The sequence below is a fragment of the Crinia signifera genome, chromosome 6 (assembly GCF_055691185.1).
Source record: "Crinia signifera chromosome 6, ASM5569118v1, whole genome shotgun sequence".
Classification (NCBI taxonomy): domain Eukaryota; kingdom Metazoa; phylum Chordata; class Amphibia; order Anura; family Myobatrachidae; genus Crinia; species Crinia signifera.
In genome coordinates this window covers 45,227,299-45,255,199 of record NC_139222.1, presented here as the reverse complement: position 1 = coordinate 45,255,199, position 27,901 = coordinate 45,227,299, and the positions used below count along the sequence as shown (strand labels likewise).

At 45.1% G+C, this 27,901-nt stretch overlaps 1 protein-coding gene across 2 annotated transcripts in view; it reads right to left on the bottom strand.

The window, feature by feature from the left end:
* Positions 1-27,901, bottom strand: part of VSTM4 (V-set and transmembrane domain containing 4) — an 89,976-nt gene that overhangs the window by 39,692 nt on the left and 22,383 nt on the right. For both annotated transcript variants that reach the window (XM_083146093.1, XM_083146094.1), the window contains exons 3-4: positions 23,851-23,907; positions 14,663-14,770 (exon numbers count right to left, since the gene is read on the bottom strand). In XM_083146093.1, coding sequence (XP_083002219.1) covers positions 14,663-14,770; positions 23,851-23,907 — 165 coding nt within the window. The remainder of the gene's footprint in view (positions 1-14,662; positions 14,771-23,850; positions 23,908-27,901) is intronic.

The window sequence follows — 27,901 nt, the reverse complement described above, 5'->3', positions numbered from 1 at the left end:
AGAAAAGCGTGTGTGTCCACATGGACTTAGGGGCAGATTTATTAAGCTTGGAGAAGAGATAAACTGGAGATAAAGTGGAGAAAAAGTAAAAGGAGATAAAGCACCAGCCAATCAGCTGTGTTTGAAAAAGACAGTTGGGAGTTGATTGGCTGGAGCGTTATCTCCTTTTACCTTTTCTCCACTTTATCTCCAGTTTATCTCTTCTCCAAGCTTAATAAATCTGCCCCTCAATCTCTGTCATGGTTCTCTCAATCGTGTTTTCAGTTTATAGCTAAGCTCCCCCACCACTATAGGACCACTTTAAGATTTTAGGTACTGCTAAAAATCCTTAATATACACAGTAGATCTCATTAATTGTGTGGAACAGTATGGAATCAGAAGCTGATTCAGGAATTTTGGGCCTTGGGGCAAGATGCACTAAGCTTCAAAAGTGATAAAATGGAGAGTGAAAAACAACCAACCAATCAGATCCTGTCAGACATATTTCAAACACATGGCAGGTAGAAGCTGATTGGCTGGCTTTTTATCACTCTCCATTTAATAGAGTAGTTCTAATCACAGACCCCTCAAGCTTGATTCTTACATCCAAAAAATCAATGGTTGTATTAGATATATTACTAGTAAGCTTGACAGGGCTGTCACTAGTATTTTGGTCATTGATCACCCTTTCCAACAAACATTTCTCACCCCTCCACAGCAATATCATATCATCAATGTAACGGGAGTAGTAAACAACATTCTCCCGTACATTGCGTGAAGTGAAAAAAATTTCTTGTTCAACCGCAATCATATAAGCGTTGGCATACGCAGGGGCCACCGACGCCCCCATAGCACACCCCGACAATTGAAGGTAATAACCCCCATCATAATAAAAATAGTTGCGGGTCAGTACCAGCTCTAGGAGCCCACAAAAAATAAGAAGATTATGACCAGCTACTCAAATGGCAAAAACCTGAGGGATTATGTGGTCCATGCAGATGTTACCAATTTGGGGAAACAACTATCCACTCCCTTTTGGGGCACTGCCAAGCCCGGTTGTTTTAAGTGCACGGGGTGTGTAACATGCGGGTACATGATGACAGGCAGTTCCATTAAACACCCCACTGAGACCAAAACTTTTAAGATCCATTACCGCCTGGGTTGTGCCTCCATGTTCGTGGTTTATGTTCTTTTTTGCCCGTGTGGTAAACCATACGTAGGCAAGACTGACTGCCAGTTCAAAGTCAGGATGGCACAGCATAGGATGGCGATACGGGCTGCCATCCTGGCTGGAACTAGCAATCAGCCAGTAGCCAGACATTATGCTGAAATGGGACATTCGCCCACAGCATTTAAGCATATGGTGGTGGCCCATGTCCCCCCATTAAGTCGTGGTGGCAACAGATCAAATATCCTACTACAAAAAGAGGCGAAATGGATCTTCTTGTTAAATGCATTAAGACCATCTGATCTTAATGGAACTATGGGGTTGCAATGTTTCCTTTGAAGTGCTCTAATGTATCCATAATCGGCTTGTTATATATTGTGGCATGACTTGTATATTTGCCAGTACCATATTAACATATATATTGTATTTTTCCCTTAAGCAAAATGGTGTCCTTTGTAATGCACGGGGTGTGCCTCCTGAGCGCGTGTGTGACGGGGCTCCGTTTCCGGCGCCAGGAGGAAGTTTGGTGAAGGGGAGCACTACAAGAGGAGGTGAGTGTTTTGATATTTTGTATTGCTGCCCTGACGAAAATACTATAAAAAGTATTGAAACGTTGGCGTCCAAAGGCATCTGTATCGTGGTTTATTTGACTGAGTGCCGCCGCATCTACAGAATACATGGGAGTGTTTGTTCTGTTTCAAGCACGCTGTACGGAAGGCACCAGGAACGTTTCTACTTATATGCAGTGAGTGCCGGTTCCCTGTCTGGATATATATATATATATATATATATATATATATATATATATATATATATATATATATATATACTTTAATACACTTTAATAGAAGCCTCTGGCTATCTACATGCATAAATATCTGAATCAGATAATGGTCTCACAAACCTTCTGAGAAAACCGCATAATAGAGAAACATGTCAAGGGCATTGGGTACTTGTGTATTATCACGGCGCCCGTCGCGTCGCATCGCATACCACTAATTAAGGTATGCGATGGCATGCGATGGACCTGATTTGAGGCTTTTCCCAGGATGAGTGTACAATTTTAATATCGCGTCGCATCGCATGCCATTATAATGGCATGCAATGCAACGCGATTTCAATGTTAAATGCCCACCCAGACCCGATTTTTAATTGTATCCCCACCCTGATGGGTAATGACAATGTTAAATGCCCCCCCCCCCCATTGTTAACGCCACTCCACTATCAACGCCAACCCGAAGTGTGGCGAGCGCAGCGAACCCGCGAGGGTCTGTGTGCCTGTACAATTAAAAATCGGGTATAATCGCATCGCATCGCATGCGATCATATGGCATGGCATGCGATGCAATGTGATTTTGTGGTTGTACAATGCCCTGCGATGGAAATCGGGGGCGCCGTGATAATACACAAGTACCGGGCATTGTGAAACTGCTTTCAGAGCAAAACCTTTGCAAAGTTATTGAAACCACTGTGAATCTGCTACAGTTCCTACACTGTACCTGCACCGAATCTGCACCTTGAGGTGAGCCCAGCACGCAAAAGCTATTGCTGCATTGGCACACTCCTGTGTCCCACAATCAGCCACTGCTTCATCCCAAAATGGCCAGGACACGGTTCTGGTATACTAAGAACTAGAGATGAGCAGGTTCAGTTCGGGTAACCGAACCCCCTCTGAACTTACATGATCCAAGGCGGCTCGCTGCTGTTCAATCCTTGGTGCCATTTTACTGGTTTCCATGCTGTCTGCTACTAATGGGTGAGGCACTACCAAGGGGGCTGAAAAGGGTCACTACTAATGGGGCTGCTGTGGGGGACCACTCAGAGGCTGTTTTATTAAAAATAAAAAAATATTAAAAGGTAAAAAGTTTTTTACTGCAGGGGTGCCAAGTGTGCTGTATGCATGCAGGGTTGCTGCCATGTGTGCCATAAAATTCCAGGATTCTGCCATGTGTGGCATATAAGTCCAGCAGTGCTGCCATATAAATTTTCCGTGTAAGTCCAAAGGTGGTGTCCTGTGCTGCCAATGTCATTCCATTCCAACGGTGCTGCCTTATAAGTCTGCCGTATAAGTCTTGTGGTGCTGAACTGTGCTACTGTATAAGTTTGCCATATAAGTCCAGCTGTGCTGCCTTCTGCTGCCATATAAGTCTAGCCATTCAATCAAATTGCTTTTTGGAACTGTTCAATCGGGGCCTGAGTTTTTTTCTGACACTCCCAGAAAACCACCGGTAACCACCCACAAATAATGATTCCTTTCAATCAACTTGCTTATAATGCTTACTTGCTAGTAATTTAAAAAAAGACACTGGATTTGATCAGTTTAGCCTCGCGCATGGGTGATATGATACATAGACATGTGCAGTTGATTGATAATTGGTCGCTGCGCAAATTCACACAACAGCGATCAGATCTGAATAACCCCATAGCTTCAGTAAAGCATAAAAGCAAGTAATTTAAAGTTGTGAGTGCTGCGTTTTAACATCTTCAATAACAATGTAACAAAACATATAGCAGATATGCTTAATATTAGATTAAAGCAGATCACTTGTTGAACTAAATGCCTCAGCAACATCTCCATTTAAAAAAAAAATGGGCTTATTTTCAGGACTATACAGTCAGTAGACAAGACCTACTATCAACAAATTAATTTTACATGAGCATATATTATTAGAGTTAAGTAAAACTGTGCAGATATAGCCTATCTCTATATTATATATGTATTTACAGCACTAAAACCTTTTATTATACTGTATACTTATAAGGAAATGAGCTGCATTAAACGGATATAAACTAAATATATGTTTGCGGGATTTTAACCAAAGGGAATGCCTAATTAACATGATACATCCATCTATTTTGTTGCAGAAAAGTTATGTTATCTGATGCCTCGGGTAACATTTAATTAAAATGTGATTTTTAGACACTTTCAAATTCACAAATTATCACACTTTTAAAAATCGCATTTTTTGCCGCAAATTTGCATATTTAATGAGGTGCGTGTTCTGGGGAAAAAGTGCGATAATGGTGCGATCGTTGATCTGTGCAGGGTTTTTGGCCAATTCGCCTGTCAGAACCTGGCCAACATATTTGGCGAATTTTAGACACATTTTCCTAATTTCGCATCTCATTAAATATGCGAATTGTATACTTTTCAATCAGAAAACATCTGTATGCGAGTTCTGGCAGGACTAAAAATCGCACTTTCAGAATGTGCGATTCCGCAGCAAAAAAAGTGTTTTTTGCCGTTTTTCGCATCTCATTAAATATACGAATTCGGGGAAAAGTGCGATTTCGACCGTTTTTTGGTGAAAAAAATCACAAAAATCAAATTTTCGCATCCTATTAAATGTCACCCCTCATGTCCAGCTACTCTGAGGCCACTTGAAACCTAAAAACCAGCCTGGAGCCCTGCCAGAATATAGAGGAGGAGGAGGTAGAACATTACATGCAGCTTTGTGCTGTTGTCCTCCACTCAACTTTCCCGCCCCATGTCATGTAGTGTGTGCGAAATAATTATACCACTTGCTCACACTCTCAAAAGGGACATAATTACATATCGCTTCATGTTGTATAATATTTAGAAGACTTTGTGGTGTGATTTCCTGCATTTCAAGAAATCATTGTGCAGTGGATTAAAGAAACTATTCGGTACTTATGTAGTATCTGGGCTGCCGATTTTTTGATTGTATGCCTTAAGTTAAGGCATACAATCAGATGCGATGCGATGCGATATCGCATCGCATCGCATCGCATCCGATATCGGATGCGATGACCCGATTTTTCCATAGGAATCAATGTTAAAATGATTCCTATGGAAAAAGGGGTCCTTTTCATACCCCTACTATCCAAGTGGGCATGGAGTTGGATATAAACCTGTGGCGAGCGTAGCGAGCCACCGAGCCCGAAGCGTGGCGAGCGAAGCGAGCCCCGCGAGGGGACGGTATTCGTCCCCTCGCGGGGCTCGCTTCGCTCGCCACGCTTCGGGCTCGGTGGCTCGCTACGCTCGCCACAGGTTTATATCCAACTCCATGCCCACTTGGATAGTAGGGGTATGAAAAGGACCCATTTTTCCCATTGAATTCCATGTTAAAATGGACTCAGTCCATTTTAACATTGATTCCTATGGAAAAATCGGGTCATCGCATCGCATCGCATCGCATCGAATCGCATGGTCGCATGCGATGCGATGCGATCTGCCGATCCGACCCGATTTAGAAATCGGCAGCCCAGATACTACATAAGTACCAACTATTCTAAGAAAAATAGTTAAACATCAAAGAAATGCTGCGGTAAAATAAGGATGTGACATTGAGACGTTTGGGAAATTAGTGCAGCTACCTAATTATACTCAAGACAGCACTAATATAATTATTAGTGTATGCAGTTTAGAGTTCATAACAAAATATTATGTTCTAATTTTGGATTAACTATTTACACAATAATAGTATTGAAAGTCTAATATTACCTCTATGGTCAGCAGAGGCTATCATATGGGTAGTTGAAAATATACATTATTTTAAATATATATTTTAAGGAAAGCATTGTTAACTGCATCTGCAGCCTACATAGCAGAATGATGGGATGGAGTCAGGCATGCCGTTTTGCAACCAAACTTATGTTGTGGCTTGCAGTCATCCTGTGGACATACTGTATTTCTCTTTTTTCTTTAGTGGAGTAGCTCAGCTGTAATACATACTGTACTGTACAACCAAAACTGATTGTTTGTCACAATGTTTTTCCATAAAAACATCATAAAAATTCAATTTTCACACACTGAGGGTGACATTTAAAGATATGCGAAAAATGGATTTTTGCTATTTTTTTCCGCCCAAAACGGCCGAAATTGCACTTTTCCCCAAAATTGCATATTTAATGAGATGTGAAAAATGACAAAAAACGCAGATTTTGCAGCGAAATCGCACATTCTGATCATTGCGGTCTGTGCATGGTCCTGTGTAAAAAAATGTGTAAAAGTGTTTTTTTTTTTTTTAAATGGCGTGGGGTCCCCCTCCTGAGCATAACCAGCCCCAGGCTCATTGAGCCGGACCTGGTTCCAAAAATACGGGGGACAAAAAGCATAGGGGTCCCCCGTATTTCTGAAACCAGCCCTGGACTCTTGGACCGGTCCTGGTTCCAAAAATATGGGGGGACAAAAAATCTGGTGATCCCCCGTATTTTGAGACCAGCACCGGGCTTGGCACGGTGTCATGCCACAGCCGGGGGACACTTTTTACATAAGGTCCCCCGGCCGAAACATGAGCACCGTGGCTGGTCAGTCTTGGACTGGGTACCTGGAGGAGTGGGGACCCTCCCCAATAAAGGGGTCCCCCCCAGGTTTCACTCGTCCAGGGCTGAAGCCCAGGGCTGTCACTGGCGTTTGTGGCGAGTGGACGCCGGCCTGATAGGACAAGGACCGCTCCAGGGCTCCGAGCCTGGTTTCAGAAATACAGGGGAACCTTGCTTTTTGCCCCCCCGTTTTTGGGAACCAGGGACGGCTCAATAAGCCCGGGGCTGGTTTTGCTCAGGAGGGGGGACCCCACGCCATTTGAAAAAAATAAAAAAAACACTTTTACACATTTTTTTGCACAGGACCATGCTCAGATCGCTGATCTGTTCAGGATTTTGGCCAATTCGCCTGTCAGAACCTGGTCTACATATGTGACGAATTTTAGACACATTTTCCTGATTTTGCATCTAATTAAATATGCAAATTGTATACTTTTCAATGGGAAAACATCTGGATGCGAGGGCAGGACTAAAAATCACACTTTCAGAATGTGCGATTTCGCAGCAAAAAACACGATTTTTGCTGTTTTTCGCATCTCATTAAATATGCAAATTCGGGAAAAATCGCAAAAATCACATTTTCGCATCCTATTAAATGTCACCCCTCATGTCCAGTTACTCTGGGTATCACCAGCATCCGTGGCCAGTGGACGCCGGCCTGATAGTGTTAAATCCCACATTCCTAACATTGCTTTATGCAGGTGAACTACAAGTGCCAGCAGACCTCCCCCGCATGCTGGGACTTGGAGAACCACAAGTCCCAGCATGCGGGGCATTAATGGGCCTTGTAGTCCACCTGTAAAAAGAATGTTAAAGTAAAACACACACACAGAAAAGTATAACTTTATTACACACAAACACACACCTCACTTTTGTTGGAAAGGAGCGCTCAGCATCCTGTCTTCATAGTTTCCCCACCAGTAAGGAGCCCACGGGCTGCCTTGTGTCCCTGCAGCCACCCTAGCTAGCACAGGGTAGCCCCAGCGTCCCTATTCGCTGTCACTACACTGAGTGACAGCGTGCACAGCCACACAGCAGGGCAGCATCCCCTGACCCCTGCTGTTACTGCTTCCTCCTCTGAGCTTGGAAACGTGCGTGCCGGAGAGTGAGAGCCTGCGTCCTCCCATGCGTGTAGAGCCTGCATCCCGTACACCGGAGTGTGTAATCATGGAGTCCTGTCATATGCCGGCGCATCCTGTATATGGAGGGATCCATTAATCACGAAGGGCTAGATGGAGAGAGACCGGTCCAGACTTCCTAAGTGTAGATCAGTCTGGACACTCAGGGCTGCATCCAGACTGCACCACCCACTATACCTACTCATCTCCTTGACTCTGTTTTCGTGAGTTCAGGGATCCTACCCACAGTATAGTGAGGCAGCTGTCTGGAAGTGAAGCGCCAAGGTGATCCCCACCAAACAATTTTTTTTTTATTTATTAGTAAAACTAACAGAAATATAGGTATTCCTAAAAACGATTTGTTCATGAACATGCATAAAAAAGGCAATACAGGTTGCGTCACCGGTGACGTCACCGGTGCGCGCGCACACTCGCGCAATGCATTCCTGGGACCGCTGGAGACCAGGAGAAGATGCCGGAGGCCTGCTGTGGACGCCCGGGGACTGCGCGGACGCCGAGGGACCACCGGACACCATCAGGGGACAGGTAAGTATGGCTACAAAAATATATTCCAAAAACCGGAAAATTCCCCTATCCAGAATGCTTGCGCTCCCAATGGATATTTATAGCCGCATTGATTATGGAAGTGCCTCTATTGCTCAGACGGTACACTGAAGACCACTGTGAATCATGCATAGTGGTTGGGAATGAAAAATTCTGGTTAAATGCCCAGCAATAGATTATAATTACCCAGTGTTAGTCAGAGTCCACAGGGGTACATCTGGAATTAGCAAGATGTCCTTGCGTAGGTGTCAGTCATAGACGATGGGCTGTGACATTCTGATGCCAGGTTTCACTGGTACAGAACTGAATGGTGAGCGGGGTAAAGATAGGCAACTTTTCTTAAAATATCTCAACTCAAGTACAACAGGTTAAGTTCTGTGGATGCACAGTAGGGTTAATCTATTTAGCTGGGGTCAGTAAGTATCCAACTTGCTTCCACATGACGTTGCAAAAACTTGAGGGTTCAGGTTGATAAACATTGGTCACTGGAGCCACCAGTTCAAGGAGAGCCTGTTGTGGCAACTCAGCACCTCTGGTAATGCTGTGTGTGCGCACCTCTGGAGTGAAGAAAATGGGTGCATCTTCCTGAGAAATGACTGCCATTACATTAGTACCAAAAACTCTGGGAGCACTAACAATGAAAAAAACCTAAGGGAATATACTCATCTAGTCTAGTGCATGCTCTTACGCCAAGTGCCTGTTCCATGTAGCAGTAAAATAGGGAAGTGTGGGCAGGATGTTCTAAAGCAAAGATGTGGTAAAAACCCTGTTTTTTTAATGCATTTTCCTAGGCACCAGAGCTCCAGCGCAGAGGGTAAATGATTACATTGCTGACCGTATGGGCTTCTGCATTCCTAGCTAACAGGTATTCGATCTGATCCCTCCCAGCATACCACACAGGAACAACGATCTCCAGCGGATGTGCAGATGGACTCCCATAAGGCCACACCCCTTTTTCAGGCATGTGACTATGACATGCGCTGACAGCCCCTACTCCACTATTTCATATGTTGAAAGGTATGAAGAAATGCATGCATCACCCTTTTAAAGCAGGCCTCCCTTGGCTAAATGTATCCAAATGCACCAAGGCTCAAAGCTAATCTGAAATTCACACAAAACAATTATGGCCTGAATATATACTGAGTGTTGACCATGCACAACTAAGCCAGGGCTTGATCTGGGGAAGATTGCCCCCTTGAACTATATCTCAGGGTTGCCGACTTTCAAAAAATCCTCTCCGGGAGAAGCCCGGAGAGGAATCTTGCAGTACGCGCTTTGGGGGCGGGGCTTAACTGTGATGTCATTAAGCCCCGCCCCATTACAACAAATAGTCGAAATAACAGTTATCCATGGAGGGGGCGGGGCAAAAACGTCACGATTGTGCCGTTTTAGCTCCGCCCCCTCCCCTGAGACCCGCGGATTGCGGCATATAAATGCCGTGATCGGGGGGCTCAGTGGGGGTCCCCCTGATTCCGGGAGGGTTGCCCACCCTTCCGGGGGCCGGGAGGAAGGACCCGATTTTCGGGAGACTCCCGCAAATTCCGGGAGGGTCGGCAACCCTGCTATATCTTGCTTGCCCACTGACATTGACAGACATATAGTAGGCCAGTGGCAGATTTCACATCATGTAGGGGGAAAGAGGTCTCCTGCTGGGCTTTCATTCCACAGCGTGCTTGGGCTGGAGAAAGAGGCTGCTGCCACTAAACAGCAGACATCTTCCGCTCTTCCTGCCCGATTTGTAATATACTCATGACCCAACTGGGCCGTTACAAAAAGTATGGAAAAGTCTGGCCATGTCCTTGGCACCTCTGAACCAAAATAACATATTCCAACACATTCTGTTACATAGAAAATATGTTTTAGAATGATGTTTGTCAGTGTACTGTGATGAATTAAGGAGATCATGATGGGTCTCTTTCTAGATATTTTCAGATGTAAAGTGCATTAGAAATTGGTAATGGAAGCATAATGTAAATTCAGGAGGAATAGATCTGTGGAATCATTACCATGCAGTGTGTTGTGCCACTACTCTCTGTGCCAAATCCCTTCATCACCTCTTCTCTGTTCTTGAGCAGAGCTGCATAATATGTAAAAACTAAATATTATGTATGGCAAAGACTGAACATTGAATGCTAGGTATGTGTGTACAATATTTACTTAGCTGCACTGTTAAAAGTAACGGTCACAATACAGGAATGGTTTGTAATCTGTAGGTAGTTGAGAAAGTGAATTGCTAAAGCAGGGCTGGGCAACACCGGCCCTCCAGATGTTAGTGAACTACACATCCCAGGATGCTTTGCATTAGTTTTGATATGTGGCCATGCTGAAACTGATGCAAGGCATGCTGGGATGTGTAGTTCATCAACATCTGGAGGGACGGTGTTGCCCAGCCCTGTGCTAAAGGGTCCAAAGTTTAAATGACAATCCAGTACACAAGACACAGAATAAATAATGAGAATTTAATAAGACAATTTTATCAAGTTTATTGGTTGGGAATTTACTAAGATGTGTATTCTATTGCTATGGGTAACCAATCAGATCCTGTCTACGATCTTCTAGAGGGTGCTAAATAAATAGGAAGTAGATTCTGATTGGTTGCCTATAGCAACATCACATGTGAAGTAGAATACACATCTTAGTAAATTCCCCCCATTGTCTTGGTTTAAAAAAATAATTTAGTATAGGGGTCCCGTGGATTTTTTTAAAACCAGCACCAGGCTCAATGGCCAGTCCTGGTTCCAAAAATATGGGGGGACAAATCGAGTAGGGGTCCCCTGTATTTCAAGAACCAGCACCGGGCCCAACCAGCCAGCAGGGAGATGCCACAGCCAGGGGTAGACTTTTATACAAGTCCCCCAGGCCAAAGAATTCACCCCCTTCACGATCATCCTGGGCAGGGATCCTGGGGAAGTGAGGGCCCCTTCATTGTGGGGTCCCTCCCTCCAGAATTTACCTGCGCAGGCTGAAGCCAGGGGCTGTCCCTGGTGTCCCTGTGCGGTTGGCACCAGGCTGATGTTTTTGTAAAAAATAGAACAAACTTTTGTGTATTGTTGTGGAACTATGAGTCCCAGCAAGCCTGCACCGCATGCAGGGACTTGGTGAACCACAAGTCCCAGCATGCAGGGCATCAAAGGGCCAGCTGAGACTTGTAGTTCCATAACAGTAAAAATAGTGAAAAAAAACCCAGCATTCTAAATCATATGTATACGAAAATAAAGAGCTTCTGCTGAACTCTATAGAAATATATAAAGAGTGCGGATTTGAGTGATAGTCCCATATCCTAGTGGTCCTTGCTTATATATGCATATATTTGCATTTGATCAATAAACCATCATAACAACTATACAAACAAAAACACACACAGCCTGATATCTATAATTTTATACTTAATTTAATAAAAGTTATAATATTTCACGTAACATAACACAATTATTTTTATTGAAACATAATAAAAGATATGTTTTAATTAATGATTTCTCTTCACCAGTGCACCAACAAAGGCCCTTATTCTGATCGGTGCGGCCGGATCCGAATATGCGGCCAGCACCGTGCGTCCTAAACCCCGCCTTCCATACGGATCGCCAACTCCGTCCGTACGCGGTAAGAAGCTGTCCGAATGGACCGCACGTGTATTTCTCATAAATACACCTCCTCCATCTCAGGGAACCTCCCCCATCATTCGATGGTCGCAGACCATCGATTGCAGGACCGAGTGGCCAGGCAGCTCCCGCAACCTCAGACAACACGGGCATTTCTCCGTGCAAAAGCAGGGATCTGGGCGGGCAGCTGACATCCGGCGATGTCATATGTCCGCCCCCTACACGTGCGTCACGGCCGCATTACCATACGTACACCCAGCGTTTGCATGGGAACGCCCATGAAACGCGGGGTGTAAACATATGGTAATGAGCCCAAACAGCCCTTCACACCCCTCTCCAACCCCTGTTCATAGTGTACACATTTCATGCGGAATGTGGCCATGCGTCCCGCTCGCACATGCGCAGAGACGCCTCTGCACATGCGCAGACACAAAACATCGGCGGCACGAACGCACGCGGATATTACCGCACCAACCAGAACAATCTTTCTCTTTCCTTCTTTATTGCATTATACCATTATCCTTGGCAGCACCCCTAAAACCTAATAACTAAATACAGGATAATATAAAATAACAAGTGGGGTTATTTCTGGATACAGTAAGTACCAACCAGTGCAAAAGGATCCCAATTCCCCATTCCCTTGAATACTCTGACAATTGGTAAGTGCATATTCTCGTTGGACCAATGTGATGTACTTGATGTGCATGCATTTACATGTGCCTCCCCAGTTGTGATGTAAGTCATCAGAGGCCGCTGCAGCAAATGTATATATGCGGACAATACACACAGAACGATGCACTAATATATCAGCAGATATATCGGATGTGCTGCAGGATTGACAGTGTCGTTCCCAGACATACAGTACAGTATCTGTGCTACACACTCGTCGACAGGTTCAGTTTCAACGGCTGACTTATTGGCAGCACTCTATTTGTTTCACTCTCTCTATAAACATTATAATTATTATTATCATTATAACTATATTTCAGCACTGCTAGCTGGAAACTGTCCTGCTTGTGCAGGGAAGGGGGCAGGGGAGCCTTTGATCACAGTTAAGCTGCAGCAAATGATCTCTGATTAGATGTCATGCGCAAGAGTGCAGAGAAGTGAGCCGCGTGCTGCCAAGTTGCTCAGAGTGCACTGGACCCAAGTGTCTGATATGAGGGAATCATACCTTCAACCGGTTCAACGTAGATCTTATTTTCCAAAAAGTTTTGTGCTACTAGTAGAAAATCGTTCCAATCGTTCTTCTCTACTGAAGATACTGTACTATCAAAATCTTTGTCCTTGAAGAGATTTCGTATTTGTCGTCCAACAAAAATGCCCTCCTTGACTTTCGCTTCACTGAGCCTTGGGAACTTTGGTACTTATGTGTTAGTTGGGCACCCAATTTAGCTACGCACGCTTATGGAAGGAAATCGCATCGCATGTCCCGTTTTAGTGCCGTGCGATCCGTGCCATGCGATGCGATCCCAGTACTTTATATGCATATAGTACTGATGTATGCATTTAAACTACCGTAACTATGTTTTGTGAATAAACTTAAGCTAAGTAAATAGTGTAGGCAGTCAGAATTTGCGTAAGTGCTCCTGGTCCCTCACTCTGAGGTAAAACAGTGTCAGTGAAGGATGCTACCCAGAGCTCTTCGACTGTTTCAGTCACTAGTGTCGATGGCAGCAGGTCAGCAGATGCTGCCGGTTACGCAAACGTGCGTAAATGGGCATCCCATGAAGCTTTCACTCAGAGAAGGTCAGTGGTGATGCCATATCGAGGCCTGTCGCCAAAAGGTGACAGTGCGAGCAGGACTTTGGTTTGAAAAATGACAGGTAAGAGCTGATTGGCCCGGTGATATAAACCAGAGAGTTTATCACTTCACCGAGCTTAATAAATCTACACCTTAGAGAGTAGTCAACAAGGCCTATGATGAAAGGTACACCATTCCTACTGTGAAACACGGTGGTGGATCACTGATGTTTTGCTACAAAGGCACTGGAAACTTGGTCAAAATGTATGGCAAAATGAAATTTGCACTCATCAGCCCGGAAGCTGCGCATAGGATGTAATTGAACATTCCAACATGACAATGACCAAAAACACAAGGCCAAGTTGACCTGTCATTGGCTACAGCAGAATAAAGTGAAGATTATGGAGTGGCCATTTCAGTCTCCTGACTTCAATAACATTGGGGGTTATTCTAGTTCATTCTTTCTGACAAAATCCTTCTTAGATGGACAAAACCATGTGCACTGCGGGTGGGAAAGATGTAACTTGTGCAGAGAGAATTAGATTTGGGTGGGGTTTTTCTTCAAAGTGAGATCTACATTGCAGTGTAAAATAAAGCAGTCAGTATTTTTCCTGCACAGAAACAAAATAACTCACCCAAATCTAATTCTATCTGCACATGTTACATCTGCCCCCCTGCAGTGCACATGGTTTTGTCCATCTAAGAAGGATTTTGTCAGAAAGAATGAACTAGAATAACCCCCATTGAGCCACTCTGGGGAGAATGGGCAGCTTTACCATCTGAGAAAATGAAGAGCCTCATCCACAATTACCACAAAAAACTGCAAGCTGTCATTGATGTTAAAGGGGGCAATACATGGTATTAAGAACTGGAGTATGTAAACTTTTGATCAGGGTCATTTGGGTAGTTTTTATTGTCATTATGATTTAAAAAGAGTAAACCTGTCTGGGTGACTCAGGAATTCAGCTGTAAAATTTAGCAGAGCAGTATGCCCTCCAGCAGCCAGCTTGCCAACTAGCAATAAATGGCTTCACCCAACCACTAACCATGAGTGAAAGAAAAGTTTGTGAGTTATCATTCATATTCTCTGACAAATGGACAGAAAATCACAAATTCTGCTAAACTAATGAGCACAACTGTATGTTGTTTCACAAGTAATTTCCATACTGGTGAAGTGTACAGTGAAACGTGTCTTTCTTCTTACCTTTAGAGCGTCTCTTGTGAAAGATGGTCTGACACAGAAGGATAACAAGGAAAGTGAGAAGACTAAAGATGCCTACACAGCCGATCAGCACTGCATACATATACATGTCTAAAGGAAGAAGAGCAGACAAGCGTTTATTTAATACTGTAAAACCATTAAAATATCACAAATCACATCAAATGCAGCTAGTCAATTTTAGACAGTGATAAAATAGTTTATGGAGAGATAGTTTTTTTTTAGAGTTTATCCATGTTATGATTTAATATTTATATTACGTGGGTTATATTTAGTCTGATAAGAATTTTCATATAAATTGCATTTTAGCAGGTAACTTAACCAAGTTGATTTTTGAAATTCACAGATTGTATAATCTGTGCTAACAGAAGTATATTTATACAACATCGGACATTTCTTCTCTCATGCAGTTTAATTATCACAGATTCATTTAATATCAAGATTATGAAAGAAGGATAAAGCAGCAATACCATGAAAAAAAAAGAATATATGTATATGACATTTTTCTTGAATTGTTTAATTAATCTACCATTAATATGGAAAATGATAACAATGTGTAATGGACTACCATGGCAACCAATGTCAACTGGCACGTGAAGTAGTAAGCAGAATGTCTGGGTGACTCAAGAACTCAGCTGTCCAAATTCAAATTCCAAATAAAAAAAATATATATTTTTTTTTGGGGGGGGGGCTGTCTATCCAGGGCCATCCCGGGCCAAAAGGTTTCTAGCGGCAGCCCTGACCATGGACATGGGTGGCATTTCAATCTGGCAGCAAGGGGGCTAACCTATTGATGGGTTGAAAAAAGTAGTAGTTATTTTGGTCTGGTCTGAATTACCCCCATTTTCATTCCCTCCAACTGTGCCTTTTTGGCAGGTAGTGTACCATTTTTTGGGTCTCCAACTGCCCATTGTAAGTATCGGAATGTGGTGTGGCCATTCCCCCTTTACCCATGGCCACGCCCTCTTTCCGCATTTGTACCGGTTTTTGCTCTTCAGATATTGGAGAGTATGCATTATGGGATTACTTCAGCTGCTGCCACAACATGTAGTTTAAGGGACAGTTTGCTGTGTACACAAGCCTGGTGCAAGGCTTCTTGGCACCCTAAGCAAAACGTTAGTCAACCACCCTCATACATACAGTATACACTGTACATACATCCAAACACTGCCTCTCGCCTACATACATCCATACAATTATACACTACATCCATATCTATTTCTGGTCTCCAGCCAGTGCACCTGGTATCCCCCCACCCCTCCAGACTCCCATAAAATATAAATTAAGGGGGTGATTTTGGGACTTTTATGTCTGCAAATACTTTTAACATAAAAGGCCCTGATTCTAGTTGACTCAGTAAACTGCGAAGTTCACAGTCCCAGAGAGAACTGCTCATTGCCCTCTACCACCGCTGTTTCCCGTCGCAACCATGCGAGGGGATGTGTCATAAAGACATTCGATAGTCGCCAAAAAATACTTTATGGGATCCAACTCAACAACCAATACACAGACTGCCATTAACGAATTCCAACACACAACTCTTCCATCCCCCTTCAACCCCAGCCACCTGAAAGGGAACCATCTCCAGACTTTTGAGGAAGCAGTCATTAAAGACATTAAGGCACTCAACCCACCCGTGCACAATAGAATGCACATGACGAAAGCCGAGACTAAGGTCTTGAAAGACCCCAGCACTAACACCACACTGGTTATCAAACCAGCAGACAAGGGGGAAGGGATCGTCCTCCTTGACAGACAAGATTACATCACAGAGGCACACAACATATTGGGAGACACCAAAACTTATGAAAAACTCAAAAGCGACCCCCTACCAAAATTCAAACAAGAACTATCAGAGCTACTCAATCAAGGAAAACAAATAGGCATTCTCACCAAAGTCGAATACACTTTCCTCAACACACCCAACCCAGTCACACCAGTCTTCTATTATTTACCTAAAATTTATAAGAACCCCACCAAACCTCCAGGTAGACCCATTGTATCAGGAATCGACTGTTTGACTGCACCACTATCACAATACATTGATCGTTTCCTACAGAACTATCTAGTACAACAATGGGCCTTCCTTAGAGACACTACACAAGTACTCAACATCCTGAGCCAATTAGAATGGCAGGAACACTACTTCTTAGCAACAAGCGATGTCACCTCCTTATATACAATGTCACCTCCTTATATAGATCACAGACAAGGTATAGACAGTATACAATACTTCCCGGATCAAAACCCCACACTCGAACCTGCACAGAAGTCCTTCATATTACAAGGGATCAAATTCATTTAAAACACAACTACATGTGGTTCAAGGGTGACTTCTACCTACAACGCCACGGGACCGCCATAGGGACCAAATTCGCCCACAGTTTTGCCAACCTCTTTATGAGTCACTGGGAGAACATCAACATCAGGGAAGAACTGGAGGCGAATTTGGTCCTATGGGTACGCTATTTAGATGAAGTGTTTTTTTTGTATGGAGCCGGGACGACCCCTCGCTACACACTTTCCTTCAACACATCAACAACAATACCAAATATCTGAAATTTACCACCATTTTCAGTCACACAAAAGTAGAATTCCTCGATTTAGAAATCAGCATCAGAGACAAAAAACTATACACGAAAACATTCCACAAACAGGTAGACAGCAACCACCATCCCAGCTGGATTTCCAGCGTTCCACGCAGTCAATTGTTCCACCGTAGCCGACTATGTACAACAAGGACAGGACCTCAAACAACAGTTCATAGACAAACACTATGACAAAACCGCAGTAGAACAAGCCTACCAAGATTTAAGACAAAAACCTAGATGCAAACTACTCACGTACAAAGATAAACCGCGACCCAACACAGACAATAAGGTCTTTTTCATCACAGGATACTCAGATCTGGCCCCAAAAGTCAAATCCATCATGATCAAACATTGGCACATTTTACACCTAGACGAAAAACTACAAACCATTCTACCCAACAAACCAGACATTGTGTTCAGAAAAGCCAAAGACATAGGAAAACAGGTGGGGGGGACAAGGGGTCAGCCAAGGTTTTTTTCACTGTGGAAAATGCCAAGGTTGCCAAACCCTCCAGTACAGACAAACCGCACCCACCAAAACATTTATATCCAATCAGACACAAGAGCAATTTATAATCAACAAGACACTCTCTTGTGACACCAAAAACACAATTTATCTCCTAGTGTCCCTGCAAACAACAGTAAATAGGTCGTACAATACGCAAACTGCACGTTAGGATCAGCGAACATACTGTATCCGCAACATTAAAAATGGAGTACAGCAACACAGCGTCTCTGAACATTTCAGACTTGAACACAATAGCGACCCCCAGGGACTGAAATTCATTGCCATTGACCAAGTCACACCTTTCTGGCATGGAGGTGATCATATCAAAAGGATCAATCGAGTTGAGAGCAGATGGATCTTTAATATGCATACCCTCAACCCACAAGGGCTCAACATAGACCCATGAGAAAAATCCAATAACTGCATCCTTCTGTTTCTACCAGCAAACCCAGCGACAACAGATAGATATGCTTCTAATATCTGTGCTCCAGACGTCCTTTGAAAGACTAATTGATTGTGTGCATGTAACACTATCATATTTATATATACTTCTTCAAAGCCACGATGCAACAGGACCCATAGTGTCTGTGTGCTGTTTTCTTTTTGTTCCTGTTTAGCCCATTTTATTTCATTTCATATTCATTTGTTTTAATTTATATTATTTGTTGCCTTTTAATCCTGTTCATTATTTCCATTTTTACCCCATCTGTAACCCACTGTATAGCACTCCATATTTTACCATATTTCACTGCATTTCCCTGCTCACCCCGTCCTTAACACACATTATAACTCTCCCCTCCATACTCCCAGGTTGCACTCAGCATACCTGTTCCAATAAACATAGCCCCTAAGGTACTATTAGTTCCAACCACCATTTTGTGCTTTACTTAATGTCAGCCAGTCATTGTCTCATCCAGCTACACACCCCCGTAAACGGCTCATCACCACTCCTCACCATCAGGGGCGGTAACCTGGTGACAGCCACACACACCTCTCCTCAAGCAATCACCCGCAGCATGCCGCATCACGCAACACACTGGAGCAAGAGTTCGGGCTCCAGTGCCTGGACGCGAGCATGCACATTCATCCCCTCAACTCAGCCTGCACTTTCCATACTAGAGCCGCAGTTTGATCTCTAGTGCCCGGACTCCACGCATGCGCACTCCATCCAGCGTGACTTAGCAAGCACTAGGAGGGCATATTGCCCTCTAGGGCGGGTCACGGCGCATGCGCAGTGGAACCCGGAAGTAACGATCCCGGCTCGGTAGTTCACACAGGACAGCACCCTAGTAATAGTAATTGTACAGGAGGGAAATTTTCTTCAAAGGATAAGTAGTAATAGAACACGAGGACATGCACTGAAACTGGAGGGAGGTAGGTTCAGGGGAAATGTTAGAAAAAATTACTTCACAGAAAGGGTAGTGGATAAGTGGAATAGCCTCCCATCAGAGGTGGTAGAGGCTAAGACAGTAGAACAATTTAAACATGCTTGGGATAGGCATATGAATATCCTTACAAAGAAATAAGGATTAAAAAGGGTTGAGATTACCTGAAGGGTAAAAAAAGGGGCAGACTAGATGGGCCGTCTTATCTGCCGTCAAATTCTATGTTTACCCTTATAAGCAGGTATCAGCCCCACCGGCACTCCACCATTGAAAAAGTCCTCTTGTAGGACAAAACGCATTTGGGACAGCCACCCCACCACACACTGGTAATTCATTACAGTGTATTTTACTATACTTATATACGTTGTCAAGCTTTGTAAATAAATTGTGCTTAATTCAAAAGCACTAGTCTCCAGCCCTCTCATTCCCCATCCCCTCTGACCTCCACTGCACGGACCAACCAACCTCAATGAGTACATGCTGGCCGACTAACACCTTTTGGGTAAGATACTACTATTTTTATATTTACACACAACAACAGTTACTAACTCCTGCCCTTACAACGGAGGTACCAATACCAAGCCCCTTTTGATGTAAGAACACCCCTGACAAACTCCCAACCTCAAGTCTGCCAGATTTGAGTGTCGCCTCACCGTGGGACAATTCCCTCATCTCCACAATCATCTCACTAATGGTGGACACAATCCACAACACCCAGCCCACAGTTATAGCTCCCAGCAACATAACTCACCGGCTCATTCCGAACCGGAATCACCAATCTCACTAACGTTGGATGCCATCCCCAACACCCAGCCCACAGTTTTTGCTCCCAGTGATGCCATCTCATAGTGCTATCAGCACTGAAGCATCAGCCACAATTACTCCAAACTTCCCCAACCCCAGAGCGCCAGTACTCCCCTTTTGTTTTTTTCTGCCTAAATTAGGGGGACCAGGACTGTCCCCATCAGTGCAGGCTGCTAAGGGTTATTCTCAGAGCGCTGTGTAATCACCCCAAACCTAGCAAATGATTTCTTTAGGCCAAGCAAATATAAGAGAATGGAGACTGACATATCTGTCTGCTTCCGGCAAAGACAGGGCAGGTGGCTGACATCCCGCCCACCTCTGGCACACCTCCTCCAACCCACAATTCCATGGGAATGATCAGCATTTTCATGCAGACACCCATCAAAATGCTGGGCGTTCCCAAGGGCAACACTAAACACTCGCCACTGGCCCACATTGCTCCGTGCAAACAGATCATGACTATACAAGTCGCTGTGTCCATTCGCCCAGGGACCTTGCACATGTTCAATGTTTTTAATCTGCCCATGTGCAGATTAAAAACATTCTCCCCCCATGCAGGGCCAGATTAAGGTCTAAATAGGCCTGGAGCTGAAAATGATCAAGGGCCTATTATGCGCAATAATAGGGGTTGTGGCCAGCACCTAATAATGTGGGGGGCGTGACCAGTGTTCTGGTTGGGTGGTCTGCTCATGGGTGTGTCTCTATTTTTGTAAATACTTTCAACTAATTATATATGCCTGGAAAAAGCAGGGGGCTGACAAAGGAAAAATGCAGGGAGATATCCAAAGGTGCACCCGCAGGATGCCGATGTCCTAAGATACTTGCGTGGGGTGAGGCGGCACTCCAGTCAGAATAAAATAGTGTGCCGAGGGTAGCAAGGCACCGTGCCCTCTGCTTGGCGAGTGCAGCGAACCCAAAAGGGGGAGCGATCCACAGCCCCCCCTTGTCGGCATTGCAGTGGTCGGGAGTCCGGCGTCGGTATTTCGACCGCCAGCATATCATACCGGACCCCATATATACCTTAGACAAATCATGCAACACAATAGTAACCCCTTTATACTGTACAAACCCCTTTATACTCTTACACATTATGCCACATGGAATGAGAAAAAAATTCACACTGACTGAGCCAAAATTCACACTATGGTTCACGGATTGAGTCAAAATTCACGTTATGCCACACAGATTAAGGCAAAAATTCACATTCTGCCACATGGATTGAGCCAAAATACACCAAACACCACTATACCAAACAGATTGAGCAATAATGCACAATATGATTCATAAACGGGCATTGCGCGCCAAAGGTATGCATTAAAAATTACACCATAATATCCATTACATGTTAAGCCACACACCATAATGTCCATTACGTAATTAAGCCAAACACCATAATGCCTATTAAAAATTATGCTACATAAGTGCTGCTTACCTATATGCTCATTGCCAGGGGTTCCATGCTCATTGCCAGAGTTTCCATGCTCATTGCCATGTGGGATTACATGCTCATTGCCAAGGGGGAATACATGCTTGTGGTAACTGAGGGACAGCCGCCGCCAGGCAGAAATGACATCCATTGACAGCCGGACAGAGAGCAGGGGGCTGCCCGGCTGTATTCAGAGCAACGTAGGTCCCAGCTATTTGATATAATACCCCTTTCCCACCAGAAAATGCAGGGATTTACCCAGGAATATTGACCCAGGATCATGCAGGGACATTCCCGGATTGGCCCCTTTTACACCAGCCTAGTTCCTGCATTTTCTGGCGTGAGGTGGAGAGAAAACTACCCTCCCCCCTTTAAACAACCAGTTATATCTTCGGAACCAACTGACCCATTTACACGAGGGATTCAAATTATTTTCAAATTAATTTGGTCCTGTGAAACTGGGCCATTTGGTTCCAGAGAAATCTGTCCTCAAACAACATGAACAACTATGAAATTACATTTCAAAAATGAAAAAAAAAAAAAAATCGGTTTACACTAAATATCTCTAGAACCAATGAACCCATATGGACCAGCCTGGTATCTGATTGAAGGCCCAGCAATTTGGGTTAGACTGAGATCAACCTTGAGCTTCTGTGATGCCGTTGGAACCAGGTGGGAGTCGGAATTTGTGGGTCTCATGTTATCCTATGGGGAAAACGTTCCAGATTTGCCTGGCAGTATCTCCGGTTCCAGGGGGGCTAGAGACGCGGGGCTGGGCTCGTTGGAAAGCCCTGACCCTCAGCTACAAAATGGGCCTGTTTAGAGAGTGGGCCTGGAGCTGTAGCTCCATCAGGCCCATTGTTAATCCGGCTCTGCCCCCATGTAAAAGCGTGCGGGAGCGAACAACCAAAATTACCCCCTTAATGTATATAATCCTAAATCTAGCATGTGCCTGAAGCCATAACAAACAACATTAAACTGATTAACATGCATTCCATCATCAGCCAGACATTGGAAGAGGGGGGATTTATTTATTGTTATACACCTGGTGGAGCGCAATGTTTTTATTCTGCGCATGCCGATTTCTGCAAATGCGCATATGCTGTGTGTGAGTGGCCACAGCGATTGTTTGCTGGGTGCTCATGGGGCGTGTAGCGGCGAGCCGGGGGATGCGCCCATGGGAACAACCAGCTTTACATTAGTGTGAACATGATAATGCTGGGCCTTCTCATGGTAATGCCCCTATGACACAGGTGCCGGGGGCGAGCAACTGACATCACCGGATATCAGCTGCCCTCCCTGTCCTCGTACAGGACACACGCAAAGCTAAGACACCTGAGAGTGGTCTAAGTTTTTCGTGTATGCTCCACATCATTCGATGGTCAGCAACCATCGAATGATGTGGTCCTCACTCCCTAGGCTGCAAATGGATGTTTATGCAAAACATCGATTCGCAGCCCTGCAGGCAAATTCTCTGTGTGAAGGGGGGCGGGTGGTAATGCGAGTGGCAGGTGGGCTTAAAAAGACACGCATCGCTGGAACGTGGCAGCGCTACGTGTCAACCAGAATATAGGTCCAGTGTAACTGACTTTACATGAAATGTGCATATGCACATATGCCATACAACAACATGTAGCTACCGTGTTTCCCCGATAATAAGACACTGTCTTATTTTTTTTGGACCAACAATAAACCCCATAGGTCTTATTTTCGGGGGAGGTCTTATTTTAATAGACATTGACATCATGCCCCCAGTCCTCCATCTTAAACATGCCCCCAGTCCTCCTTAATAAACATGCCCCAGTCCACCTTAATAAACATGCTCCAGTCCACCTTAATAAACATGCCCCAGTCCACCTTAATAAACATGCCCCAGTCCACCTTAATAAACATGCTCCAGTCCACCTTAATAAACATGCTCCAGTCCACCTTAATAAACATGCCCCAGTCCACCTTAATAAACATGCCCCAGTCCACCTTAATTAACATGCCCCCAGTCCTCCTTAATTAACATGCCCCCAGTTCTTCTTAATTAACATACCGTACGCCGTTAAATCAGGGTAACAGACGAAGTCCGGCACAGAAGTTTGCTGCGCTACAGCTCTGTGTCGATCTGCAGCCGCGTGATGTGCGCGGTGACGTCACACACGGCTCGCAGTGCATGACTGGGACCGCGAGTTCAGCAGAAGAGGCTTTAGTAGAAGCCAATGCTCTACCCGATCTACACCATAGAGGTCAGGGCAGTTAAGGGTGCTGACTGGGGGATCAGGGGGGTAGAAGTTATCACCCAAACGGAAAATATTGAAATTTGAATAGGGCTTATTTTCGGGGGAGGTCTTAATTTAGACCAATGTCCAAAATCTGGGGTAGGCCTTTTTTTCAGGGGAGGTCTTAAAATCGGGAAAACATGGTAGCACATTCTATTAATTGAATTAAATTTTACTGTTTACATATGTTACCTTGAAATAATGTCCAGGTAAACTGTTTTTTCTCCTCAGATACTGTAAATGATGTAACTGCAAATAGATTTAAGAAAGAAGTGAAACAAATATTATAGCACAGCTCAAAGAAATATCGGGTGAAATGTAATCGGGTGAGAGATTCAGAAAGTGAGAGATTTGGTAAGAAATCTCCAGTTTTTTAAAAGCGGCAATCATTGACACAGCAAAATCAAACTGGGTTTGCAGTGTAAATGGTTGCCACTTTAAAAAAACTGGAGATTTCTTACCAAATCTCTCACTTTCTGATTCTTTCACCCATCGTATTTGATAAGAGAGTGGCAGCGAGATTTGGGCACACAATTTGGTCACTCGGGGACAGATTAAAGTACTGACTAATCAGCCACTACCATTTTTTTTACAAGCTGTGTTTGAAAAATGACAGTTAGGAAATGATGGGTTGGTACTTTATATATCTGCACCTTCTTTCTTCTGCAAGCTTTGATGCATCTCCACTGTAAGTAGATAAGGGAGTGGGAATTGGTAAAAACTCTGGGGGTTATTTTGGTTCACTCTTTCTGACAAAATCCTTCTTAGATGGACAAAACCATGCGCACTGCAGGTGGGGCAGATGTTACTTATGCTGAGAGAGTTAGATTTGGGTGGGGTTTTACGGCAAGTGAGATCTTTATTGCAGTGTAAAAATAAAGCAGACAGTATTTACCCTGCACAGAAACAAAATAACTCACCCAAATCGAATTTTCTCTCCACATTTTACATCTGCCCCCCTGCAGTGCACGTGGTTTTGTCCATCTAAGAAGGAATTTGTCAGAAAGAGTGAACCAGAATAACCCCCTCTGTATTTACTCACTTTAAAAGAAATTGTGTCTAAATTTGAAAATAGGTAGTTCTATACCACTGATTTAAATGTTTTAAGCTGCACACCCTTATTTGTAAAGATGTGACCACAGAGTAAGGATGTATCACATTTGTGGACCTTTCTTTGGCAAGGTCTTTAATGGGACAAATAAATCCATGCTGGAGCATCATAAAACGAATACTTCACTATGATATGAATAGAGAGGAAGCCCCGTGTCGAGCTGCCCAGGTGCTAGCCACAACCCTAATGGAATGAACCGCTTCTCGCTCTGGTGTGGACCACCCTACACTAACATAGGAGTGATTACTGAGTTGATCCAATGGTCTGCTTTGTATCCAGCCAACTACTTCCTGTGTGTCATAAAGGACAAGCATATAATCTGTGTGGCAGATGGAAGAAGTCTTGTCCAATTAAATATTGGACTATATCTGACAGAGCCAGATCAACCTAGTGTCAGGTTGTGACAGTCTCAACCTAGTGTCAGGCCTATGGAGGAAAAAAACGAAAGATTAAATATTCTAATCTAAGTGGAAAACTGATATAACTGCCGGCTGGAACATATGAACTGTACAAAGAACTGCCCTATCATCTTGGAATATTAGGAATGGTGGCCAAGACAAATCAGCCTGATGAAACACAATAGCAGCCAAAAATAAATAATGTATTCTCCATTGGGGCTGAAACCCCACAGTGCAATCAGAGTGTCATGCCACGCTGGACTCTGGCGTGTTGCTTACCGGGCCAGGGGCACTGGAGTCCGGGCGATGCGGTAGGGAGCCTGGCTGGGCAGAGCCTAGGGGCGGCCATGATGTGGAAGCTGTGGCTGCTTCCGGGTCCTGCCTACCGTGCACATTGCTAATGCTCGTCCTTAAAGGGCAGAGGTCAGCTCTTCCTATAAAAGGAAGTCAAGGGGACTTATTCTCTGCCAGAGTATAGGCTAACAGGTACTTGTGTATTATCACGGCGCCCACGATGTGCATCGTAGGGCAGGTAATCGCATCGCATGCCATATAGCGGCATACGATGCATGCGATGCGTTGTTTAATTGTACAAGCACCTGAAATGCACCCCCATTGTCAACGCCACCCCCAGTATCAACGCCAATCCGAAGCGTGGCGAGTGCAGCGAGCCCGCGCGGGGCGGCGGTACGCGTCCTCCGACCTTTTCATACCCCCACTATCCACGTCGGAGATGATCTTAGATAGTGTGGCGAGCGCGAAGCGTGGCGAGCGCAGCGCCCCCTGCGAGGGGACGCGTATTACTTTACATGTATTCCGCGTCCCCTTGCGGGGCTCGCTGCACTCGCCACACTACCTAAAGTCAACTCCACGCCGACGTGGATAGTGGGGGTATGAAAAGGTCAGAGGACGTGTACCGCCGCCCCATGCGGGCTCGCTGCGCTCGCCACCCTTTGGGTTGGCGTTGATACTGGGGGTGCCGTTGACAATGGGGGGGCATTTAACATTGTAAGGACCCATCAGGGTGTTTGTACAATTAAAAATCGTATACCATCGCATCGCATACCATCCTATACCTTATTTAGTTTAATGGTATACGATGCGATGGGTGCCGTGATAATACACAAGTACCGGCTCACAAACCTAATGCCTGTGTTACGTCCTTAGTGTAGTCTACTAAGAACACATTCTCCCGAGCTATTCCATTCCAGCCTTACTAATGACCTCCATCACAATTATCCCTCCTATGACGGGTGTGGCACAGGACTCCGACAGTTGGGATCCCGACAGTCATTATCCCGACGTCGGGATCCCGACTGCCCGGAGTCAGACAGCATGGCGAGCGCAAAAAAGCCCCTTGCGTGCTCACTGCGCTCACCACGCTGCGGACACGGCGGCTCGCTATGCGAGCCACCTATTCTATTCTCCCTCTATGAGGGTCGTGGACCCCAACGAGGGAAACTAGCGGGTGGCCGTCGGGCACCCGGCTATCTGCGTTTTGACAGTCGGGATCCCAACGTCGGGTAAATGACTGTCGGGATCCCGACTGTCGGGAACCCATCCGGCACCCCCTATGACTCATCACAATTATCCCTCATATCACAGTTATCCCTCCTTTGCCCCCCATCATAGTTATCCCTCCTGTTACTCCCATCACAAAAGGGTATGGATCATTGGATAGAAAGCAACAAGGTCGACACCTCTAGGTCAACATGCATGAAGGTCGACGTGACTAAATGTCGACATGACTGAAGTTCGACATGGTATAGGTTGACAGGTCATTAGGGCGACACAAGCATTAGGTCGACATGGGGGATGTCGACAGACAAAAAGTCGACATGGGGTTTTCCACTTTTTGGGCCCGAATGTTGACACCGTTGACACTCAAACCTAGCACCGCATCCCCTTGCATGGCTCGCTGTGCTCACCATGCTTCGGGTACACAATTCTGGAGGCTCACATGCGATCTGGCACTCTACATGTTACACATGTAAAACTGGGGAGCTGCAGTGGGTGGTGAGGAGCAGCAGGGTGGGTGGCAGGTGCTGCAGTGGGCGGTGAGGAGCAGTGGGGTGGGCATTGGGTGCTGATCTCTAGCGGGTGTTCAGCAGGACGGGCAGCGGTGGGTATTAGAATTTTAAAATAACCTGTCAAATGACTGGCCATACTGATTGGCTGAGAGAGAGAGCACACTCAGTCAATCAGTGGACTGCCTTCTAAACGGCTGCTGATTGGCTGAGAAAGCTCACAGCCAATCAGAGGCCGGATAATCATTTGACAGGTTATTTTAAAATTCCAATACCCGCTACTGCCCGTCCCACTGAACATCTGGCTCAGCACCAGTACCTCTGTCTGCCCCACTGCTCCTCACCACCAGCACCAGGTCAGACATGATATATGTGCAGACCTCCTGATCCAGTCTGATGGGCACGGGACCGCGCATTGGATTGGATGTCAAACACATGTAATTTTGGTCTGATTTCACCCGATTTATCAGCCCAAAATGCATACCTCCCAACTTTCGAAGTTGGGAGGTCGGGACGTCCGCGCGGCGAAGCCGCGCGCGCTCCCGAAAAGGGGGCGCGGCCTCGCGGAAAGGGGGCGTGGCCTCGCGGGGTGACGCGAAATTCGGCCACGCCCCCGTTTTCGCCGCTCGTCGGCGCTGAATAGACGCTGTGCGCATGCGCACAGCGTCTATTCTCGGGAAGCTGGGGGGGCTCCCAACTGTCCCCCC